The following is a 20,388-nucleotide window of genomic DNA, read 5'->3' as shown; positions in this document are numbered from 1 at the left end:
CTGAAGTCGCGGCGGCATGTCACCAATTGCCTTCGAAGCAATTGCTATCAGCGGTCTGTGGTCCGTCTCAATGACGAATTTGCGGCCGTATACGAAGTGAAAAAACTTCTCGCTCCCAAAAGTGATCGCCATTGCCTCTTTTTCGATTTGTGCGTATCGTTGCTCTGTCTCGGTCATGGTGCGGGACGCGTAGGCTACCGGCCGCCAATTGTTATCATAACGCTGAAGGAGAGCCGCACCGATGCCGTTTTTCGAACCATCTGCGACGACCTTTGTTTCCCTAGGAGGATCGAAAATGGCTAGCAACGGTGCACTGCTCAGTAGAGCGCAAACAGATTTCCATTCGCGGGCATGGTTCTCAGACCATTCGAAGATGGTGTCTTTCTTAAGGAGGCTTCGCAGGAGCGTCGTTCTTTGCGCCAGATGCGGTATGTATTTACCAAAATAGTTGACCACCCCTAGCAGTCTGTGGACGCCGGCTTTGTCAACTGGTTGCGGCATCTCGCTTAATGGTGTTGTCATTGCGGGGTTAGGTCTGATGCCGTCTCGGCTTATCACGTCGCCCAAGAAGTCGATTTCGGTGACCCCGAATTTGCACTTAGCAGCATTGAGAGTTAGGCCGGCGCTCTTGGCCAATTGCAAGGCTGTGCGGAGGCGGGCGTCGTGCTCTTCCCTCCTGCTACCCCATATCAATATATCGTCGATATATATTCGCACTCCTGGGACCTGGTCGAATATCTCATTCATGGTTTTTTGAAAAACCTCAGGTGCCGAAGCTATCCCAAAAGGTAGCCTTAGGAAACGGTAGCGCCCAAACGGCGTTCCAATCGTGCACACCTTCGAAGTAGCCTCATCTAGAGGAATTTGATGAAAGCCCGAGTGCGCGTCGAGGCGAGAGAAAAACTTGGCACCGGCCAGCTCAGCCTCAATGTCCTCTCTTTTTGGCATTTGATAGTGCTCTCGTTTTAAGCATTCATTAATGCGCCTGGGGTCAATGCAGACACGCAGTTCACCATCTTTTTTCCTCGCGGCGACAAAGGGGCTCACCCAATCCGTCGGTTCGCTGACTTTGACCACGATGCCTTCATGCTCCATGCGGTCCAGTTCCTCTCGCAAGGGCTGCAGCAGCGCCTGGGGCACCCGTCGTACCGGTTGGAACACCGGTGTTGCATCCTCCCGCAGAACCATGTGGTACTGGCGTGTTAGACAGCCGATGCCCTGAAACAACTCGGGAAATTCTGTCATCACTTGGATGGTGCTGCTTGTATTCACTACGTCGACAGTACGAGAGACCAGTCCTAAAGCTTCGCTCGCCGACAGCCCCAGGATGGCCTGGGTGCTCTTCTTAACAATGAAGAAGTCGAAGTAACCGGTGTGGCCGTTCGCGACAACTTGTAACGCAGTAACACCGATATGCTTGATAGCGTCGCCACTGTATGAGCGCAGAACAGAGGAGCTTTCCCTTAACCTGGACTTCGATTTTAGGCTTTGAAACACAAACTGAGGCAACAAGTTGGCTTGTGAGCCTGTGTTGTCAACTTTAAGAGACACTTGTTTGGAAGCCACTGTTGCGTTGATCAGCCAATCAGCTTTGCTGCCAACGTTGACATCGAGGATGTCAAAGTCATCTTGCTCGTCCCGTACTTCACTGACTTGAGGCCCTTTCTTGCAGCAGGAAGCAAAGTGGTTAGCGCCCCGGCACAGAAAACAAGTTTTGCCAAAGTCTGGGCATTTTCCACGCTCGTGTGAACGATGGCACCTGGAACACCTGAATTGTCTACGTGCCTTAACATATGCAATTGCTTTCTCGGGTTCCACCCTACATTCCTCGGCACATTCGGAATATTGTTCACACGCTGCACATTTGGCCTGCTGGCGCATCTTGATCGGCGCTACTTCCTTCACTGTACCAGCCCAGGCATTATTTTGCTCAGCGCACACTTCGTCTGCCTTACAAATGTCTTCCGCTTTTTGTAGCGTGAGGTCTTTAACTTTGAGCATTTTCTCGCGCAATTTCGGATTAACTGTTCCAAAAACAATCTGGTCCCTGACCATGGAGTCACTCAAGGTTCCGAAATTGCAGCTTCGTGCAAGCCGCCTTAAGTCCCGGGCGAAATGCTCAAAGGGTTCCCCCTCCGCTTGCGTTCTTGAGCGGAAAACATAACGCTCGTATACTTCGTTCTGCTGCTGTTGACAGTACGCCTCAAATTTGCTTGTAACAGTTGCGTAATCTTCCTTGCTTTCGTTCTCCAAGAAGGCAAAGTTGTTGAATACCTCTAGGGCGTCCTCTCTGGCAACGCTGAGCAGGAGTGCGGTCTTGGCTGCCTCCGACCTCGGTTCTTTCGACAGCTCCGTTGCCTGCAGGAACAGCTCGAACCTCTGCTTGAAAAGGCTCCAGTTCTTTGCTGTACTTCCCGAGAGCACCAATGGCTGCGGTGGCTTCAGTAGTTCCATCATGAAGGTGCATGGCGACGCCCCTCTGCCTGTTGTCACTGCGTTGGCGAACGTAATCCCACTTCTGACACCATGTTCCGGCGTCCAGCAGTAAGCACGCAGCGTTGAAGCAACAAAAAGAAGAACGTTTATTTGTGGTAGCGTGCCGGTATATATAGCGCGAGGCAGCTGCATTATCTCAGCCAAGTGGTACAGAAACAGTGATAAGCGAAAGGCAGATACAAAAAGGCGCATGCGCAGTTAACACGATACACCGGGAGTCTTGCGAACGCGAAAGCCTTCGTGCTTTCTAGCTTTGCCTTTCTATACACGTCGGGGTATAATGCGCTCTAGAAGCTTCGGAATTACAATTCCTACGTGGCGGGGCCAGTGGCCTACTGAGAAAGAGGAAAATAAAAAGTTGTCCGGGACACACGCAGCTTATTTTCTTCCCGCGGCGGAGACTGAGCTGGGTCCCGGGAGTCTTGCGAACGCGAAAGCCTTTGTGCTTTTTAGGTTTGCCTTTCTATACACGTCGGGGTATAATGCGCTCTAGAAGCGTCGGAATTACAATTCCTACGTGGCGGAGCCAGTAGCCTACTAAGAAAGAGGATAATAAAAAGTTGTCCGGGGCACACGCTGCCTATTTTCTTCCTGCGTCCGAGACTGAGCTGGGTACCGGGAGTCTTGCGAACGCGAAAGCCTTCGTGCTTTCTAGGTTTGCCTTTCTATACACGTCGGGGTATAATGCGCTCCAGAAGCTTCGGAATTACAATTCCTACGTGGCGGGGCCAGTGGCCTACTAAGAAAGAGGAAAATAAAAAGTTGTCCGGGGCACACGCAGCTTATTTTCTTCCCGCGACGGAGACTGAGCTGAGTCCCGGGAGTCTTGCGAACGCAAAAGCCTTCGTGCTTTCTAGGTTTGCCTTTCTATACACGTCGGGATATAATGCGCTCTAGAAGCATCGGAATTACAATTCCTACGTGGCAGAGCGAGTGGCCTACTAAGATAGAGGAAAATAAAAAGTTGTCCGGGACACACGCAGCTTATTTTCTTCCCGCGGCGGAGGCTGAGCTGGGTCCCGGGAGTCTTGCGAACGCGAAAGCCTTTGTGCTTTTTAGGTTTGCCTTTCTATACACGTCGGGGTATAATGCGCTCTAGAAGCGTCGGAATTACAATTCCTACGTGGCGGGGCTAGTGGCCTACTAAGAAAGAGGAAAATAAAATGTTGCCCGGGGCACATACAGTAACATCGTTCTCCACACACGCAGCTTATTTTCTTCCTGCGGCGGAGACTGAGCTGGGTCCCGGGCGTCTTCCGAACGCCAATATTTTCGTGCTTTCTGAGTTGGCCTTTAAATACACGTCGGTGGATTACCGCGCTCTACAAGCTTCGAAATGACAATTCATTCGCGGTGGGGCGAGTCGCCTACTAAGAAAGAGAAAATAAAAAGTGGCCCGGGGTACATGCCGTAACATTGTTGTCTACACACGCAGCTTATTTTATTCCTGCGGCGGAGATTGAGCTGGGTCCCGGGAGTCTTCTGAACGCTAAAGCCTTCGTGCTTTCTAGGTTTGCCTTTCTATACACGACGGGGTATAATGCGCTGTAAAGCGTCGGAATTACAATTCCTACGTGGCGGAGCCAGTGGCCTACTAAGAAAGACGAAAATAAAACGTTGCCCGGGGCACATAGGGTAACATTGTTCTCCACACACGCAGCTTATTTTTTTCCCGCGGCGGAGACTGAGCTGGGTCCCGGGATTCTTGCGAACGCGAATGCTTTCGCGCTTTCTGTGTTGGCTTTTAATTACACGTCGGGGGATTAATGCGCTCTAGAAGCTTCGGAATTATAATTCCTGCGCGGCGGGGCCAGAGGCCTACTAAGAAAGAGGAAAATAAAACGTTGCCCGGGGGACATACCGTAACATTGTTCTCTACACACGCAGCTTATTTTCTTCCCTCGGCGGAGACTGCGCTGGGTCCCGGGAGTCTTGCGAATGCGAATGCTTTTGTGCTTTCTGAGTTGGCCTTTCTATACCTGTCGGGGTATAATACGCTCAAGAAGCTTCGGAATTACAATTCCTACGTGGCGGGGCCAGTGGCCTCCTAAGAAAGAGGAAAATAAAAAGTTGTCCGGTGCACATGCAGCTTATTTTCTTCCCGCTGCGGAGACTGAGCTGGATCCCTGGATTCTTGCGAACACGAATGCTTTCGTTCTTTCTGAGTTGGCCTTTAAATACACGTCGGGGGATTTACGTGCTCTAGAAGCTTCGGAATTAGAATTCCTACGCGTTGGGTATAGTGGCCTATTACGAAGAAGAAAATAAAAAGTTCCCCGATGCATATACGGTAACATTGTTCTCTACACACGCAGCTTATTTTCTTACCGCGGCAGAGACTTCGCTGGGTCCCGGGAGTCTTGAGAACGCGAATGCTTTCGTGCTTTCTGAGTTGGCCTTTAAATGCACGTCGGTGGATTAACGCTGTCTAGAAGCTTCGGAATTATAATTCCTACGCGGTGGGGCCAGTGGCCTACTAAAAACGAGGAAAATAAACATTTGCCTGGCACACATACCATAACATTGTTCTCTACACACGCAGCTTATTTTCTTCCCGCGGCGGAGACAGAGATGGGTACCCGGAGTCCTGCTAACGGGAAATATTACATCTGGCCATGAATTTCTCTCACACTATTAGCTTGTGTAACCATGCTCATTACCCTTAAATTAGGCTGTTGCTTTACGCTAGTAATGTGGTGCCTTATGGAAAGATTTATTAATCTGTCTTAGCTATTATACTGCCTTCTGTCTTTACTTTTGGCATACTAATTAATTAAAAATAACAATAAAGTAGCGTATCGTTATCCCTCGGGACAGAGGGAACCCACCACTTTCAGCGCATTCCAAGCAAAATCACAAAAACACTGCTGCTAAGAAAGACCCTCAGTTATCCAACGCACGAAATTATATTCGCCCTTATAGATACATAAATCTCAGTAGCAGTATTTTGGAAGTGTTCGGTATCATTATACACAAACCAGTACTACCAAGCTCTAAAAAATGCAATACAAATCACTGTGCTTCAATAATATTAGGAAAAGGCACTACCTGTTGCTAACAGCACTTTTGTTACTACCAAAGACCCAAAGTGGAAACTAATATTGAACATATCATTTCCCCAAATCGATATTCCAATAAGGAAAAGATTATATCACGACCAACACGCTCTTTAACCAAACAAACTGCATTTCAAAAGATGTATGTTTTAGTTTAGTTTGCTGAAGCAGTTTCGAATTTGAAAGTATTTGTCGCTTGAAGTTTTTGGCAGTACAAATGCTGGGTACTTGAAGAGTGCGCTGTTTGAAAAATATTCACCTTGCTCGACCTTTGCATTTTTTCAGTAATTTATTCCGTAGCCCACATTGCGTTTCTCTCTTGTTTGGAGCAGAAATAGGATGGTGTTATTGCATGTAAGTGCCATTAAGTGCATTTTTATTTTATAGTAAATTGGCAATGTACAGTTGAGCGCGCAATTATATGCGTTGCTTAGCGATCCGACATGTCTTGTTTATTCAGCGAAGCTGTTAATGGCTAATGGCTAGGGCACACCGCCTGCATGTCATCGACGAGAAAACACTCCGTAGCATCGAGTCGGCATGCGCGAAAAAAGAGACTAGTGCGACGGGCGCCACGTCACAAAGGGAAATGCAACATCGAGGTCTCTCGCGGCGAAACGTAGCATGACCACCTGTAAGTGGCGTAGTGAGCCACAAAGTGAAATAGCAGCAGATCGCTGGTTTGTACAAGGAATGACGCGGCAACCACCGTCAAGAATGCAACCGTCGCCACCATGAGTTAGTGAGCGCCCGAAACGCCGATTCTAATCATCGCCGTCTGGGAGATGCCTTCCAGGAAGCAGAACGGCGCCACGACGTCTAACGCCTGCGACAACGTCGCGCCGATCCGGCAGCATGGGTAAAAGAGCGGCCTGCGACGGCCTGTGGAAGATACGGCTACAAATTTGCAGACAGAAAAAACCGAAAATGGGAGGGAAACGTACCCGTACTGCCACACTGTCGTGTCTCCAATACACCTTCACCGGTCAGCCAAATTCACACCAACAGGGCTGGCACTTTTACAGGAGCCCAAAATGTCAATTCCTCAAACCACGGACAGAAAACCTCTTCCCCATAATTGGCGTCAATCCATTCGTGTCCGCCCTGTTCGCAAAAACATGCATCCCACTTTGCACTCCGGTCGTCGACACGCCCGTAGCCAAACCGAAGAAAGAATTTATGGAGAAAATCCTAACGTTTTGTACACATATGCCAGCCCTTAATCCAATCCGTCCCATTACTTAGCCGTAGCAACCACAAAAGACAAGATCATTACCTGCGCCTCAATCAAGACCACATCTACCTGGGCCGCGGAAGAATTTGCTGTGGCCCTCGCCATCACTCAAACACCCGCCACAATCCTAATTGTCAAGCCGTCTGTCGCAGCTTTTTATCGGGTTACTTGGCCTCAACTACGTGGAACCTCCTGGCTCAACACGCCCCCAACAGGAAGATCGACATTGTGTGGACCCCGAGACACTCCTCACTAACGGGCAATAATTTTGCCCATAGACAAGCCTGCGAACTCTCCTCCCAGGCCTCTGAGGAACCACCAAGTCTCGTTCCCCTGCTCACATATCAAGACATCACACAACAGTTCCGCACATCAAGACAACATTTTCCCCCTCCTCACCCGCATCTTACTAAAACAGAAGAAGTAATACTCCGGAGGCTTCAAACAAACACCTTTCCTCACCCAATTTGGCTACATCGGATATACCCCACCCAATACTCTGCCACATGTATATTCTGCCCTAACCCATGTAGCCTCATACACATGATCTTGGGGTGCGCACACAACCCTGCCCTCCCTCCTTTACCCACTTCCCTTCCCCTTCCTGAGCTGTGGGAGAACCTGACGACCAGCGCCGGCTTGGATGCACAGCAACTCCTGGTGTCCAGGGCTGAGACAGCAAGGTCGTCCCATGGTCTCCTGGGCTGAGGAGCCACTCCCACATCACCAGGCTCACAATAAAGTTTTTCCTCCTCCTCTTGGCCGATGAATTTCTTTTGTTCTAGTTCATTTATAGCTTCGCGGAGCTTTCCATACGGGATCTTCGCTAGCTTGGTGTTCATTTTTTTGTTTCATTTCTGCTGTTCCTAATGTCCTCTAACTCCAACCCCGGCATATACCAGTGCGTAGATTAATAAATGAAATGAAATTCTTACAAAATTAAACACGGTGCACATCCTGATAACTTTGTGGTTTAATTTTCTGATTTAGCTTTCTCTAGTTTAACCTATCTACTTTATTTACAATTAAGGTGTTTCACTTACGCGTCATGCCGTACAATGCTCAGATGAATCGAGAAAGACTATACGAATAGTAGTTAACGCGTCCATTAATGAGCCGCAAGCTCATTTGTACTGCCGCTTGATGCAGTTCAGGACCACAGTTTAGCTTAATTATTCTCTAAATACCGGCCATATGTAAGCCCTCCGACTTTTCATGGCTACCTAATTGTCAACGACTTATTGTGAGCGTAAGAATCTCCACCGAAGAAAAGTATACATTTAATATGGTCAGCGAATTTTGCCTTTTGTGTGAATAAAAGCATTCATTAGCCTACGAAATTGCATCAAAATATTACATGTTCTCCCACCTCCAAAAACTTCAATTCCAAAATGAAATAATTAAGAGAATAGCTGACAATAACTTGGTATGAGTTCCTAAAAATACGCCCTAACCAGTCGAACATATTGCATATTACTCCTACTTTTATGTGCCGAATTGTTGTTGTTGTAATGAATTGTTGATAATAATTTTAATGACTGAACACAAGCCGTATAGGCTATAGACCACGTTTCCGTTTTAACATGTTTACACATTGTAAAATAACCAAATTAGTCCGATATCATTAAAGAGTTTGCTATATTTATCATAATATAAGTGTAATCCAAGCAATTAGCGTTGCTCCGCTAACACGAACTCGATGGATACAATAAAAGCATACTGTGGGCATGTGTGCTTTTAGGGGCGAAGCGCCTAAAGCCATGGGTCTGTCCATTCCTTGTGTCTCGGGGACTGAGTGCCCTCGGGGTGTTCGGCCTAGAGAGTGGTCTCTCGAGATTAGTGTAAACCGGGGCCTACCCCGGTCGTAAAAGTTGACTTGACTGCACTCACATGATCCCAGTAACCCTAGCCTGGCTCTGTTGACGGCAGTGATCTCTTCTAAATCGTTCAAGGATCCACCATTTGTGCTACTCGGCTACTCCTCCCTGCCTCTTACCCCTCCTCCCTTATTATGGCCGCATGGCCTTCCCTTCGAAATAAAGGATTACAACAACAACAACTTGTGTCTCGTGGTTCGTGACCGCCGCATGCTTTCGGAGATGTCGCAAAGTGGGCCGCGTTGCACGCGCAAGAACCGGCTGCAACCGGCAGCGCAAACTCGGCACCGGGAGCGCGAGCGTGTCTGTGTTCGCCAACGGAGGCGCGAGCGCACGTGCACTGCGAGGGGGAAATCACGCAAGAGATCACGCCACGAACGCAGGCAGTCGTTCTCGGACATCGAACGAGACGCAAGGACCTTTGCTCGTTTCCTCTCGTCTTGTTCGGGCACAAGTTCGCCCTAAATAAAAGTTCTTTACCGTTGTGTCCCATCCTACGTGACAAATTGTGGTGGAGGTTCGGGGTAGTCCTCGATGGCGCGGGGTCTTTCACCAGGTCTGGGCTTGGTAGCATTGACTCCGAAAATAAAAGTTGATTTGTACAATGTACGCACACAGTCTTACGTCTTTCTTAATGATGTAATGGGCGAACTTTGACCGGAGAGTTACGGTTACCGATGATCTCCCCCTCTCGAGCTCTGCCCCACTTATCATCATTCATTCCGTGGATATAGCGTGATTTTTTTGTTCTGAACTGATATTAAATACGGTCGTGCCATTTTATCTTCGTGTTAATCCTTCGTTTTAATGAAATTCCATGCCGATCAGTCTGCTTACTACTGCGCATAAGCCGTAGACCAAAGTATTACTTGGTCGGTTGATTGGTATGCTGGACTTCAAGCCATCGAACAAACAGAGAAGCTATAGCAGGAGTTCTTAGCCATTCATCATTTTCCTACACCAAGAGAGCTAACCGACAAATCGGCGGAGCATGATGAACCTGTTATGTATCATTTATTGAAAACAAAAACGCATGTGATTCAGCGACAACTACAAATGAGTTTGAGGCAAGATTGAGAAATCGTCGAATAGGTGAGCGCTGCTTTGAGTTCTTCAATGGTATTTGTGAAGATAGCATGCATACGATTCTCCCACATAGGAGGAATAAAACTTTGGTTATTAGTTTGGGTGTCATTCGACGGGACTCAATACCAACGCATCTATTTTTGTCTGTCTTGAGGTGTATGTATAAGTCTTATTGGGAAGGATTCGGAATATGCGTGCGCCAATGGATAATATTTGGATCAGTTGAAGTTTATAAATCGCATGGTCGGAGTACGTCATTTCCACAGGGATTCGCGCAAAATGCTTCGAATACTGCCTGCGAAACACGTACCAGCGGGGTTGATGTCGCAACAGAAATACTGCGACATCAAAGACAGTGTTCAGCAGACATGCGGTGAGGCACAGTTTCACGATTGGTTGTCGATTGATCTTCGGCGAATTGTCGGTAGTCATCTAAATCATGACAGAGAAATCTATCCCAAACTTAATATGGGCTGGGCTGATTTCGGTAAGCATTACAAAATTTTGGCAGTGTCTTCTGTTGTCCCTAGAGTGACAATCACAAATCCATTGTGTAGATCAAGTGACGGCATATGGGTTGTAAACATGGGGTATAACTAGTCATCTAAAAACAAACTTTGATGGGCCGAATGAGTCATGATACAGCAAAAGCGAAGGAAATTGGCTTTACAAGTCAGTAATGGGGAGGAGGAGCAACACGTGTACAATTCGTTTAGCGGAATGTTTGCCAAGGGTTGGGAAACGAAACAGGATGAGAAAAAGGACAATACACAGGGATGAACCAAGAAAATTCGGTGGAAAAGAACTGACTCGGCAATATCGCTACAGGTGCGGCCGGAAATTTGTGGGAAAGGTCCTTGTCCTGCAGCGCCCCCAAAAAGTCTGATGATGATGCAAATGAATGGTCGTCTCCGGTTGACTTCCTCTTCAAGTTTCGGTTTTTTATTAGGTGCCAGATGTGATCTGACACAGCTGCATGCTTTCTCTTCTTCCTCATAAGATTGCTCAAGATTGCGCTACCATGGTTAGGTAGTGAAACACACTGTGTAATATGAATTCCCCAAACCAAGTTTAAATTTAGCAGATAGCCTTAAGTAATTTATAATGTTCCTTGTCTCCAGTATACCTTAATGAGGGCTACTGAGGAGATTTTTATTTGTTATGCTGTGGTCGACCACAATTTGACGCTGCAAGTCACATTTTATTTTCTACAAATGGCACAGCACATCTGATACCAGTAAGAATTAAAGTGTGGTGATACTTTGATGTACGGACTGTATTCTCGCTGTATCAGGCAATTATTGACAGCCTCGTAGGGCTTTCTGTATATTGGTTAAGAAACACGAGCCACGACAATTAACCTCGCTTGCGGCACAACCAAACAAGAGCGAGACGTATACTTACTCCTAGTCGTATCAGTTGTAGTTCCTCTCTAATACACGTACCACATAATATTTCATCAACATAGGTTATCAGGTATTCTCTTGGTAATCTGTTTTTCAAGTTTGTCGCGGCAAGGCTCTTCTTTCCAGCATTATTGGCGCGTTTTTCATGTCACTGGCCCTCTTAAGTAAACCACTGGACTCTAATGGCTACCTGTACCCCATCTTTTAAATGCAGAGCATTTCTTTAACTCACGATGTCTCCCGTTCTTGGCATCCGTAGTTGTCCGCATCGCTCACAGGTGCGCCCTCTCGGCGCGATCGTGGCGTGATAAAGGCGGGTGTCGGCGAGGCTGGAACGCACTCATCGCCGCGCTCTCTCGTCAGCAGTTGCCATAAGTGCAACAACATTAACGTAACGCAAACTACTTAGCATCGCGCGCCCCCGGAAATGCTCTATATTTGATCGTGCCCCTCGCGAGGGGGATGTTTCTGCATCGCTTCCCCGTGGACATCGTTTGCAAACCTCAAATGTTTGTGCGCAGCCTCGGTGAACAGCTGCCCGCCGGGGGTTCGCGTCCGGGACAGCTACACCCGCGTCTATGTTTAGATTGCATAATTAGACAAGCGCGACGGCGCGTTTGCTGGCTTCCCCCGTAACTTTCGCAAGACATGCGCGAAGGCTGACGAAGGAAGAGGAGTGAGCGGAGTGAAGTGAAACATGTCGACAACGTGGATAATTGAAGGTAGGCACATGGGATTAAAACAAGGATTATAATATTAGAAGAGGACGCAGGAGAGCGGCGGATGAGTAAGACGGCTTCCCACAGCCCGTCTCTTTTCTTTTGCTTATAATGACCTTCGCGACTATGACCGTTCACATGTAAGACTTTCGGCGATGGGTAGATAATTTATCAGAAAATTTGCCCCTTTGTGGTGTTTTGGCAGTTAAGTGTCATCTTAAACCATATCTATTGGTGTAATCCTTGTTTAAAGCTTACTTGCCTAACAATGCGACTCTATATTTCACGGTCGCGCTGTTTAAAAATTTTCAACGCAGCTGCCAACCAATTATTTCTCAGCCCTCCACGATTCCTGTCTTCCCTTAATAGGAGTACCTGGTACAATACCAGTCTTTTATTCTGGCTCATTAGTTCGGGAAACCAGTTTGGCCTGGAACCACTTTCCTCCCTCCAGCGTCTCTAACCTTGAACTTCAGTGATTCACGTCTGGTCCCGACGATGACATTTATTGACCCATCCATTGTTTATAGTGTACTTTACTCATTTTTTATACTCCATTCTTCGGTGGAACCCTCGCACTACCCTCAAAGTAAATAAACAAAATGAAATAAAACTAGATTGCTCATGACACATCTTCTTCATACATCACCCGTGCTCCTTTAAAAATTGTTTTTACTCTCCAAGCTTAAAACCTGCCCCGGGAAACAATGAGTCAATTTTTTCGACATACAGGTATATAGGAATACCTTATAGTTCAGTATAAAAGTTCATCAATCTTAAATTTATCACGTCAGCTACGTATGCAATAATCTGGAAATTATCGCAATTGCGTTTGTAATTTAGGTTGGCCAGTTACAGTAACCAGTGCCTTGTGTAAGTATTACAATTGTTTTTTTATGTTTCTATGATTAGTGTTGCATGGGTATGTTCACAGTACCCGACTTTAGGAAATCTCGTGCTATCTGTATTTGTTATACATTTTGCCATGTGCAATAACAGCGAACTAAACTTAATGCCTCTTACGCCATGTTTAGAAGGACTTGTTGTTGGGCGAGCTGAAGCATATTATCAAAAGGTGTAAACTGCGCTAAGAAAAACGCCACACACAGAGAGGTACACTAGGACAGGCGCTATCCTTGCGCCTGTCCTCGTGTACATCTCTCTGTGTTGCGTCTTCCTCAGCGGCGTTTACCCCTCTTGGTTTCAACGTTTTATTTATGTAGCACGTACCTTTGGTACACGAACTGCTTCCTTTTTTTAATGCAGAATTTTTATTCACGTGATTAACAATGCCCTCTTCTCTGTTTTATTTGTGGTTCAGTAGGCCCCGCACGGGGCACCTTGAGTAACCTTGGTGACGGTGTTAACGACACCGCGGACCCCGAGCCCCCAAACACAAGCTGGATCCAACCGTGGTCATGTGTTTTAAGGTGAAGGGCAGAAACCTCAAACGGTGGCCGTCGGAGCACAGGTCAAGCTCCGGCGGATGGGCTCCCTGTCTGTTTACCAGACAGGGAGCTGCGGTATCTCTTGAGCTATCAGGGTAAGGCTGACGAAGAAAGTACCCCCGTCCCCTGCTTTTATACATGCTGTATGGTATTTCCAAATTTCCAAACCCAGTGATCGGCCCCCGAAACGGGGCCGCAACGAAGTATCCTTTCCACCCCTTCCGACAATGACAATCTGAAAACCTGATAACTACCCCCATTTCTTGGTAATTGAATATTTTGAACAAGCCAGGACTATTGCTTCACAGTCCGCGTTCTTGATTTCGAAGTTTCTGGAAAATGTTGTAGGTGAATCCTATAAAGCTAAGAAACAAAGAACCGGTGAAATCTTGGTCGAGGTACATAGTAAGCAGCAGGCCACAAAACTCTTGAAGCAGCCACATATTGCCGATGTTGACATCACGGTCACGCCCCACAGCAGCCTCAACAGCTCGTAGGACGTGATCTCGGAGCCAGATCTTGCAAATGAGAGAGAAGCCGATCTTCTAAGAGGTCTGAGAAGTCTAGGTTTTACGGGAGTCAAACGCATCACCATTACAAGAGACGATTAGGTAGTACCAACTAGACATATCATCTTGTGAATTGAACGTTCCATTCTTCCTGACCACATCAATGCCGATTTCATCCGGTGCTTCGTACGAGTATACATCCCGAATCCGCGGCGCTGTTTCAAGTGCCAGCGGTTCGGGCATGGTACTAACTCGTGTCGGGGGCAAATAACCTGCGCCAAGTGTGCCCAACATGATCCTCCCACAGATAATTGTAGTTCACAACAACTCCTCTGCATTAACAGTCAGGGCCCACACGTGGCGTACTCCAGAAAATGCGAAAAGTTTTAACTTGAAGAGAAAATAATAAGCATCAAGGTGACAGGAAACATCACCTTCCCGGAGGCGTGAAAGAGGTTCGCCTCTTTACGTCTCGGGAGGTACGCCGACGCGGCATCTGGATTCGGCGGGGACCCAGCACCACGAGTCGGATCTGGCCATGCCCCAGCACCCCCTCAGGTTTCTTCCGGCGGCCCGTCCCGCCACCGCACCACTCGCTGAGCCAGCAGCGGCTGTGGTTGCATCCACGTATTTTGGGGATGCCGCTGCATCCACTGCCTCCTCTCCACCAGCCCAAAGCACACGCAAGGGCACGGAGGAGACGGATACGGAGGCAGCCGCAGCGACCCCTCCCGCGCCTCACTGCCTGTGCTTTCTGTGGTGCTCCCCACGCCCTTGGCACTGGCTGCGCAAGCAAAGGACACCCGAAAGGGTGCCAAGTCCAGGGGGCCCAATCCGCTGGACACCCCCTTGCCTTCAGATGACGACATGGACATCGAGCCCTTCCTGCTTTCATCGCAGCGAAAGGAACGCGCTGTGACGTCCAGGTCAGTAGAGAAGGTCAAAAAATCCCTTACAAGAGTGCAAGCCCCGAAAGACCTTACATAACTAGTCACACTCTACTAGCTCTGAACACTTTATAATGGCAAGAGAAAATATTGTTAAATGGAACTGCAGAGGCCTTCTGAATAGTATTGACGACATGTAGAGATTGTGCATCCTAATCAGCCAAGTGTAATGTGTGTACAAGAAACATATTTAAATTCCAATCATACAAATTTCCTAAATAGCTATCTTTATTCAGTAAGGATAGGGCCGGCTTCACACACTCTTCGGACGCTGTGGCCATAATCGCGCGGAATTTCTTACCATGCCTTTCTATCACCGTGAACACTTCTTGAGGCAGGAGCAATTCGAAAAATATATTCATTAGGTTGACCACGGTATGCTCTATACACATTCCACCTAATTTTGCACTTGCGAGCTCTGACTTTGAGGCGCTTGTTGACCCGCTGCCCGAACATTACATCCTGACAGGTGACTAATGCACACAGTTCTCTTTGGGGCTCTTCTCGCACGGATTCCCGGGGTCGCCTGATAGATAGGTTTTTGTCATCCTCTGGAGCATGCATTGTCAACAAGAAACAGCCTACATACCATAACACAAGACACAACACATACCCTTTTCTTGACTTGGCTATTGGGTCTGCAAAGTTGTCATGAGTGGGGTTTGAGCACTGACCCATACGGCAGTGACCACTTCCCCACCTCACTCACATATATGGGTAAAAGCCCATGCAGTCCATCTTCCGGAACAGGTTCAATAAAGCACGAGCTAACTGGAATACATTCACAGAGACATCCAAACTACACTACACAACAATAACACACCTACATGCAGGTGAAGCCGCTCAACTCCCCACGGCGCACATCATCGACGTTGCCGAAAAGTCCATTGCCCACGCTTCTGGTGCCCCGCGCAACCAGAGGAGGCCGTGGTGAAATGAGGACTGTAGGAGGGCGCGAAAGGCCCAGAACAAGGCCTGGGGTATCCTTCGTCGGTACCCCACGTCGGATAACTCCGGGTTGTTCAAGCGGGCAAAGGCGTTTGGAAGACGGGGGCGCCATGAGGAAAAACGACATAGTTGGCTCTCATTTATAACATCAATAAACTCATACACAGGCACACGGAAAGTATGGGCAAGAATACGCAATCTCAAAGGACAACAGACACACAGATATCCTCTGGTCCGCACAACAGGGGACACACTTGAAGACCAGGCTGCAACACTTGCACAGCACTTGGAACACGTGTCGATTTCACCAAACTACAAAAACACTTTCATGAAACACAAAATCTCAGCCGAAAAGAAGCCTTTACATAACAACAACAGATCAACCACGTCCCATAACTCCGAGTTTTCGCTTTATGAGCTGAGGGGTGCTCTCAGTACCTGTAAAGCCTCAGCTCCAGGTCCAGACAAGATCACATATGCAATGATACAGCACTTACACGAAAGCACACTTGTTAGACTCCTTCACCTTTACAACAAGATATGGCTTTCGGGGCATATTCCAAAGTCTTGGAGGGAGGCCATATTTGTAGCATTCTTGAAAGAGAGGAAGGACCCTTCCACTCCCGCATGCTATGTGCCCATCGCCCTCACGAACTGCCTGTGCAAGCTTCTCCAGAATATGATAAACAGAAGACTCGTGTACTTCTTTGAGTACAGCGGTCTTCTCTAGAGCTGTCCGGCAGGATTCAGGGTGGGGCGGTCTACAAACGACCAAATTTTCGCTCTTGAATAATATATAAAGGACGCTTTCGTGCATAAACAGTTTCGCCTTACGGTGTTATTCTACATCGAGAAAGACTATGACACCGCTTCGTGGTACGGCAGCGTTAGTGACCTGAAGTCAATCGTGTTTTGGGCAACATGTTGAACATCCTTTGTAGTTATTTGTCGGAGAGAACCTTTTGCATCAGGGTTGGTTCTGCACTGTCGAAGGTACATGTGCAAGACATTGGCGTGCAACAAGGTGGAGTGTTGAGCTGCACTCTTTTTGTAGTTAGCGGAGCTCTCTTGGAAAGGCACTGCCACCTAAAATCTCTTATTCAATGTATGTAGATGATGTGCAAATATCCTTTAAGTCTTGTAATATGTCAATCAGCGAACGTCAAGTCCAGCTTGGCGTCAAGAAACTAGCCGGCTGGGCAGACAAGAATGACTTTAAACTCAATCCTGCAAAAAGGTTTTGCGTTGTGTTCTACAGGAACCGTGGGGTGCATCCGGACCCAGACATTACTCTTAATGGCGTGTCACTTCCTGTAAACAAGGATCACAAGTTTCTAGGTGTTATGTTTGATCACACACACGCATTCATTCCACACATCAAGTAACATAAGCAGAAATGTCTCAAAACAATGAATATCCTTAAGGTTCTCTCCCACCAATTCTATGGGGCTCACAAAGAACTCCTGCTGCGCATGTATACTGCTTTGGTTGGGTCTCGTTTGGACTATGGCAGTGCGGTGTATGGGTCGGCCACTAAAACAGCGTTTCGAATGCTTGACCCAGTGCTAAACTTGGGACTTCATATTGCGTTTGGTGCTTTCGCACTAGTCCGGTCCAAAGTCGGTATGTCGAGTGTAACAACTGGAGCCTTGAGAACCAACGTACCTACATGAACTTTCTTGATGCGCTTAAAATTTCATCGATGAATAGCCATCCTTGTTATCCAGTCTTTAACAACACATCCACATCTCTGCTGTTTGTAAATCGCCCATCCGTTCCTCTGCCCTTTTCAATTAAAGTTAGACAGTGAGCCTCGGATCTCAGCGCTTCGTTTTTAGATGTGTACAGATCATCCTTTTCCCACATTTTACCTCCTTGGAACGATCGCACTGTGTCCTGTGACCTTTCTTTTATGAAAATTGACCAAAATAGGGTACCACGAGCTGCAATACTGCAGCACGTTCTGTCTCTACAATTTAAATACCCATGTGTAGAATTTTACAGTGACGCTACTAAAACCTCCACTATGGTGTCCTGCGCGGCTAATGGTCCGAATTTCAATGCAGCCAGAATCATGAGCGTAGGCACGACCATTTTTTGGGAAGAAGGATGTGGAATTTTACTCATCGTACAGCACATTCTTAAAACACAAATTCCCAGTTCCGTCATCTATACAGATTCCTTGAGTGTTGTTCGCGCACTATCATCACACAAGCCCCTCAAAAACCACATAGGTAATCTTGTGTTCAACACCATTATATCTATCTATGCGCAAAAGCATGAGCTACTACTCTGCTGGGTCCCAGGCACTCTGGGATCGCTGGCAACGAGTTGGCAGACGATAGGGCCGCCGCTGCTGCCTCGGGAGCACTATAGGCATAACAAATGTATCATATATAGGCCTCAAGCCACTTATAAGACAACACTTGCGCCGAACCTGACAAACACACTGAATGAACAGACCGACCACAAACTACATGTAATAAAGCCACACTTGGGACGGTACACAGCTGACTCACACACGGAGGTTGCCTTGGCTAGGCTACGGATGGGGCGCACCCATGCCACGCACTCCCATCTGCTCACGGGATCTTCTAGACTCCAGTGCAGCAGATGCGGAGAGGCCCTATCCGTAGTCCACGTACTCATTCAGTGCAAGGCACTGGACACCACTCGACGCAAACATTTTCCTGATCTGTACAGACAACACATCTCGCTATACCCATCACAATTCTTGGCCGACAACCCAATGTTTTCTAACAAGCGTATTATTCAGTTTTTAACAGCCGTCACGTTTTTACAGCTTCTTTCATATGCATAATAACACTGGCCCCATCCACCAGCCAATCTTCATGCATTCGCTTTACATTTGTTTTTACACAATTTAGTATTTATTGCACATCTGTCCTCATCAAATAACTCTGTCTCTGGCACTCTTTGCTTTCGTCGGCCTTGCGCCAATAAACTCAAAACATCATCATCATCGGTTCAGTAGGCGTTGTTTCGTGCGAACATCGGGGCTCTCTTCTCCTCAAGGTGCTCGTACGTTTTTGCTGATACGTATTCACTGTTATTGTACTTATTCAAACAGAAAGGAGGCACTTTGCCACCCCTTTGATCTGAAATCTGGCTCTGTTCATCTTTTTGATTGTTACTCCACTAAGTACACGAAAGATTACGTCGCGCGCTGTCCTCATGCCTACGTGTTCAGCCTGTAAAAAAGCCTTATGAAGTCTTCTCTTACAAGGCAGTACTTGTGAGTCGTTATCAAAGGCACTGGTAACCTCTATCAGGCCATGTGTTCTTTCATTACCAGCCTGCTTCGCTACAAAATATTCTCCGGGTACGAAACTTGTAAGAGCGGTACAACTGAAACAAAGTGGTTACCTAAATCCTAATTGGTGCACAATTAGGGCAACAAGGAAGAGTTGGTAGTCAGCAGAGATGAACCACAGGTGACCGCCAACGCCCTGCACAGAAAACGCGCGAACTCTCATAAACGGACATAAATAACGTGAAACATATTCTCTAAATATGCCATTACATGTTTGCCGGGAAAGCTTTCTAATTACAGTCGAGTCGACTTATAACGATACCGTTTGTTACAATATATCGTATATAACGATGAACAGCTATGTCACCGTCAACTTTTGTATTCTTTCTATGGTAAAATAAACCGCTTATTACAATGCTCCAGTGCCACGATATGGGATATAACGATTTAATCCGGCTATATTGTGCACCTAAAGCGCAACAGTGATGACTGTAATGACGCGGTTGCGCAGCCTACTCAGGTAGTGCATTCGTAGGAGGCCCAATGCGTGACACAGTCCCTCGGGGACTTTGTTTCCGCCAAGGAAATTTGCCTCAGCTAGGTGAAGCACCTATAGATGCTCTTGGAAAACATTCGCGGTAGCTTCACACGCAGCAAACAAAGGTGTCTGACTGTGGCTTCTTTTCCACAAATTAGTAGTAGTACGACCTTGCTGGCATTGAATGAAATGTTTCAAGCTCTGTTCCGTCTTTTTATTTCGCAACCCGCTTATAACAATTATAGGCTGTAACGGTGGAATTTCCTTGGCACTTGGACATTGTCATATGTAGACTAGACTGTATTTGAAAAATGCCTCTTAGCAACAAACTCGTTTTACGATGCCTCAGTACTGGAATAAAGTGGTTCTGGTTTGTCCCTGGCTTTCGAACTTATGTGCCTGGCACCATAAGGGGTTCGATTGAAACTATATGTGTCTCGTCTAGACCTTTATTTCCTGAGTGCCGCTACGCCAGAAGGAGGAGGGGCGATGATTTCAGAATTCAAACTAAAACAAGAGCTCGGCAGAAGCGTAAAGCAACCACTGCGACGTATCGATCAATTCTTCAAAATTCTGTGGATTATCCAATGCCTTCTACGGTCGTTATAAGCAGCATAATTCCAGCTTGGTGGGAAGTGCCACGAGGGCGTTGAAGTTTGTATTACACTTATCTTTTATCCGTAGAGCTCGCGTTTGACACCACAGTTCGTCTGAAGTATTGCAAACAACACACCGTAACTTTAAAGCAAACTTTAAAGGTATAGAGCACTACTAACGTTACTTCTATTTAAAATAGTGGACGTTCATTGTCTTTTGACTAAAGTTCACATAGCATGTTTCACCCGAAGTG

General features: G+C 47.1%; 1 protein-coding gene across 1 annotated transcript in view; it reads right to left on the bottom strand.

The window, feature by feature from the left end:
• LOC144175832 (nose resistant to fluoxetine protein 6-like) overlaps window positions 1–20,388 on the bottom strand; it is a 421,837-nt gene that overhangs the window by 43,301 nt on the left and 358,148 nt on the right. The window contains exon 10 of the mRNA XM_077704849.1: window positions 19,114–19,196. Coding sequence (XP_077560975.1) covers window positions 19,114–19,196 — 83 coding nt within the window. The remainder of the gene's footprint in view (window positions 1–19,113; window positions 19,197–20,388) is intronic.

The sequence above is a fragment of the Haemaphysalis longicornis genome, unplaced genomic scaffold, assembly GCF_048455015.1.
Source record: "Haemaphysalis longicornis isolate Haplotype H1 unplaced genomic scaffold, Haemaphysalis longicornis Haplotype H1 scaffold_1, whole genome shotgun sequence".
In the NCBI taxonomy this organism is placed as follows: Eukaryota; Metazoa; Arthropoda; class Arachnida; order Ixodida; family Ixodidae; genus Haemaphysalis; species Haemaphysalis longicornis.
Note: the sequence above shows the minus strand (reverse complement) of the source record. Positions and strands in the feature narration are given on the sequence as shown.